Source organism: Ctenocephalides felis, unplaced genomic scaffold (genome assembly GCF_003426905.1).
Source record: "Ctenocephalides felis isolate EL2017-DRISC unplaced genomic scaffold, ASM342690v1 CF-g0.4_SCAFFOLD_00845, whole genome shotgun sequence".
Classification (NCBI taxonomy): Eukaryota; Metazoa; Arthropoda; class Insecta; order Siphonaptera; family Pulicidae; genus Ctenocephalides; species Ctenocephalides felis.
The window spans coordinates 89336891-89341018 of NW_020536999.1; the positions used below are offsets into that span (position 1 = coordinate 89336891).

Here is a 4128-nt window from a genome sequence, read left to right on the forward strand (position 1 = left end):
TACATTCACAAGTGTAAGTAGCTTGAAAAGACGTATGCTAATTCACATTGGAGATCGTCCTCATTGTTGTGAAATATGTGATAAGAGTTTTACACAAATAAATACTTTGAAAAGGCACATGCTTGTCCATACCAGAAAGTAATTATAAATATACTAAATCAGATTTTTTTACATACAAGCCATAAAATATATTCAAATCATTTAATAATTATAGGGCTTAAGTTTGATGTTAGATTCAAAAATATATAGTTAAATTTAATAGATAAATAAAAAAATCTTTGTGGTAAAAAAAGCAAAGTGATTTTCCGAACAATCTTATATAATAAGGGATCAACACAAATATTAAACAAAATGAGAGGTTTATGTTAAATGTTTATGCAATTTGTATATATTATAAATATAAATAAACAATGTTATTAATGATCTATGTGAAATTTCATTAGCAATGCCTTATATCTTCTATAGGTTTAATAAATCATAACAACAATTAAAAACTTGAGTGAGTATGCTGTCTTAATCCAAGGATCAAATTAATATAATACATATGATACTTCCATTAGTATGTTAAATGTTGTTAATAATTTCAGTGCTAAAATATTGTAGAATCTGCTTAGTATGACATAAAAGGACACCAAAAACTCGTCACAATAAGCAGACGTGATACAATGCAATCTGAAAAAACTTGTTTAATGTATACAGATATATATTTATATATAATACATACCATGTAGTACTTGTGAGCTGTGTTAAACTGCAACATGATTCAGAGAAGAATATTGTGAGAGATTTCCCATTGCCATTCTACATCGCAGTGCCCAAAATGGGCTATTTTCAATTGGAAGCATATTTTTGATCTATATTTTCAAGTGAAAATGGGCATTGCTGTTGCCTGATGCTGGCTAAAGGGAGGAAATAGAACCCTTATTTTGGGACCAATGCACGGGACCTCAGAATTCATTTTAGAGGTATGTTTTCTTTAGCAAAGTATCTTACTTCGAATGCGGAAATCATATGTGCCTAAGCGATTTGTAAATACTTTGTAGAGCTTCAAACAAAGAATCCAAACAGTAATAAAAAACAAAATTTTATAAAAAAAAACATTTCTTTATTTACTGTCGACGTTTCAGAACTAGGTACGTCCCATCTTCAGGACATTTGTCAAGAAACATGATCTTGATAAGATTTATGCAAACAATATATTTAAGAAAAGCAGAAGATGGTGGATTTTTTATATAAAATGAATAAAATTGTGGAAAAAGTAATGTACAGAAATATGACAATATAATCAACATGAAAATGATAAAAATAAATGAGTAGATTATATAACAAAATATTATAAATGTTAAAAAATTAGGGAGTTTTAGAAAAGTTTACTGAATTAATTACCTGTATGATCGATTATGCACTAACTCTTTTTCAGTAAGAAAGATTTTATCAAAAAAAGTGATTTTATAAATTTCTTTTCAGGTGAAGAAACAAACTTTGCAGTTCAAAATTTCTTTGAATTATGTCTTTTTTGAGTTTGTTACGTGGGACAAAAAGTATTATTCCCTCGATGTTATGCGATGACTATTGGTAACAAACAGTTTGTTATGGTTTTTTAAAAAACTGTTTTGTTTTTATTATTTTTTGGATTCTTTGCTCGAAGCTCTACAAATATCTTGAGTATAAAAATTGGGCATTACATCAATAAAAAATAATATAAAAGTTTTTAGAAGTTAATTTAAAATCCATATAACATTATTTATAAATCTATATAATATAATATTAAATAATGTACATGAATTTAGTTTTTGATTTTGAAAACAATATTAAATTTTATATATTAATATAATTTATTAATGAAATAATTTGAAAAATTAATAAAATATCTAGCCTTTGATAAAAAATTTACATGTGGATCCACCACATTACTACAATATGATATTTACAATATAAAACATTATTAAAATGCAATATTTACATGAGTAGTTAATAATACTGTCTATTTATTTTTATAAAATTTATATATATATATATATATATATATAATTTAATTCTTTATTTTGTTGTACAAAATTAATGTCTCTCAATAAGATGAACCTTTATGCAAGGTCTCTTTCAGTGACCATTATTGCATATTTAATATTTGTTATTACTCCCCTGTATGAGTGTCCATGTGCTTTTTCAGATTATTGGCTCGTGTAAAAGTCTTATCACATACATCACATTTATGGGAGTCTTCCCCACTGTGTACGAGAATATGTCGTTTCATGCTAGAATAATGAGCAAAAGTCTCATTGCAAATTTCACAAGTATGGATTTCTTTCCCACTGTGAACGACCATATGTCTTTTCAGGTGAATATGTTGTGTGAATGTCTCATAACACGTTTCACATTTATGGGGACGATCTCTAGTGTGAATGAGCCTATGTTTTTTCAAGCTGCAATAAAGAACAGCTATGTGTCTTTACATGACCGATTGTGCAAATCCTTTATTGCATCTTTAATGTTTGTTATTACTCTCCTGTATGAGTGTCCATGTGCTTTTTCAGATTATTGGCTCGTGTAAAAGTCTTATTATATACATCACATTTATGGGAGTCTTCCCCACTGTGAACAAGCATATGACGTTTCATGCTAGAATAATGAGCAAAAGTCTCATTGCAAATTTCACAAGTATGGATCTCTTTTCCACTGTGAACGAGCATATGCCTTTTCAAGTGAATATGTTGTGTGAATGTCTCATAACATGTTTCACATTTATGGGGACGGTCTCTAGTGTGAATGAGCCTATGTTTTTTCAAGCTGCAATAAAGAACAGCTATGTGTCTTTACGTGACCAATTGTGCAAATCCTTTATTGCATATTTTATATTTGTTATTACTCTCCTGTATGAGTGTCCATGTGCTTTTTCAGATTATTGGCTCGTGTAAAAGTCTTATCACATACATCACATTTATGGGAGTCTTCCCCACTGTGAACGAGCATATGTCGTTTCATGCTAGAATAATGAGCAAAAGTCTCATTGCAAATTTCACAAGTATGGATCTCTTTCCCACTATGAACGAGCATATGTCTTTTCAGTTGTATTTGTTGTGTGAATGTCTCATAACATGTTTCACATTTATGGGGACGATCTCTAGTGTGAATGAGCATATGTTTTTTCAAGCTACAGGAATGTTTGAATGTCTTATCACATGTTTCACATTTATAGGAGCTTTCCCCACCGTGGACGAGCATGTGCCTTTTTAAACAATATAAATGTGTGAATGTCTGATTGCATATTTCCAATTATGGGCGCGTACACCGCTGTGAATTGGCATATGTTTTTTTAAGCTGCTCATTCGGGTGAATGTCTGGTTACAGATTATGCATTTGTATTGTCGTTCACCACTGTGAATGAGCATATGTTGTTGCAGGTTCCTGGATTGTGAGAATTTTATCACATACTTTACATTTATTGGGGGAATCCTCACTGTGAATGAGCATGTGTTGTTTTAAGCTACGTGAATGCATGAATGTTTATCACATACTTGGCATTTATAAGGGGTTTCTGCACAAATATTTGTTTCTGCATTATCATTGAAGTTTAAAGTTTGTTCCTCGGCTTGAGCACAAACGTGTTGATCTAAATGATTTTTCATAGTGAATCCTATATTGCATATTGTGCATACAAAAGGTTTTTCATCTGTATGAGTTTTCAGATGTATTTTCAGTGCATTTGCATCTAAAAAGGTTGTTGAACAATATATACATTCACTTTTATGAACTGCTTGATGTTTTTTAAAATTATTTCGCTTTGTAAATGATCTATTGCACACCTCACACTTATAACGAGCAGTCTGATTTACTTTTTGTTTGTCTTCTTCAAGGCATGTTTCTTCATCTTTTGAACAAGATTCAGGCTCTTCCTCTATTTCCCATTTAATGTCTTCGAATAGAAATTCTGGGGGTTCAATTTTTATTTCCGGAACACTGGTGAAGGCAGTTGTTGCTTCTGACATTTTAAGATAGTTGCACTATAGAAAGTACTTTTATCCTATCATTTTGCTCCTCCTGTCATCACGAATGTTTAAATTTATTTCTCATGAAACTTTTGTTGTAGAATCTAATTTACAATAAACTTGTTCTGTAATTTTACCTTAA

The 4128-nt window shown here is 30.2% G+C and overlaps 1 protein-coding gene across 1 annotated transcript; it reads right to left on the reverse strand.

Moving 5' to 3' along the window:
- Nucleotides 1-2134: 2134 nt before the first annotated feature.
- Nucleotides 2135-3626, reverse strand: LOC113362918 (zinc finger protein 525-like). The gene is made up of 5 exons (XM_026605414.1): nucleotides 3516-3626; nucleotides 3374-3405; nucleotides 2867-3151; nucleotides 2503-2787; nucleotides 2135-2423 (listed from the first exon to the last, which is right to left on the reverse strand). The coding sequence occupies exons 1-5, from the start codon at nucleotides 3624-3626 to the stop codon at nucleotides 2135-2137; spliced, it is 1002 nt and encodes a 333-aa protein (XP_026461199.1).
- Between the last annotated feature and the right edge of the window lie 502 nt (nucleotides 3627-4128).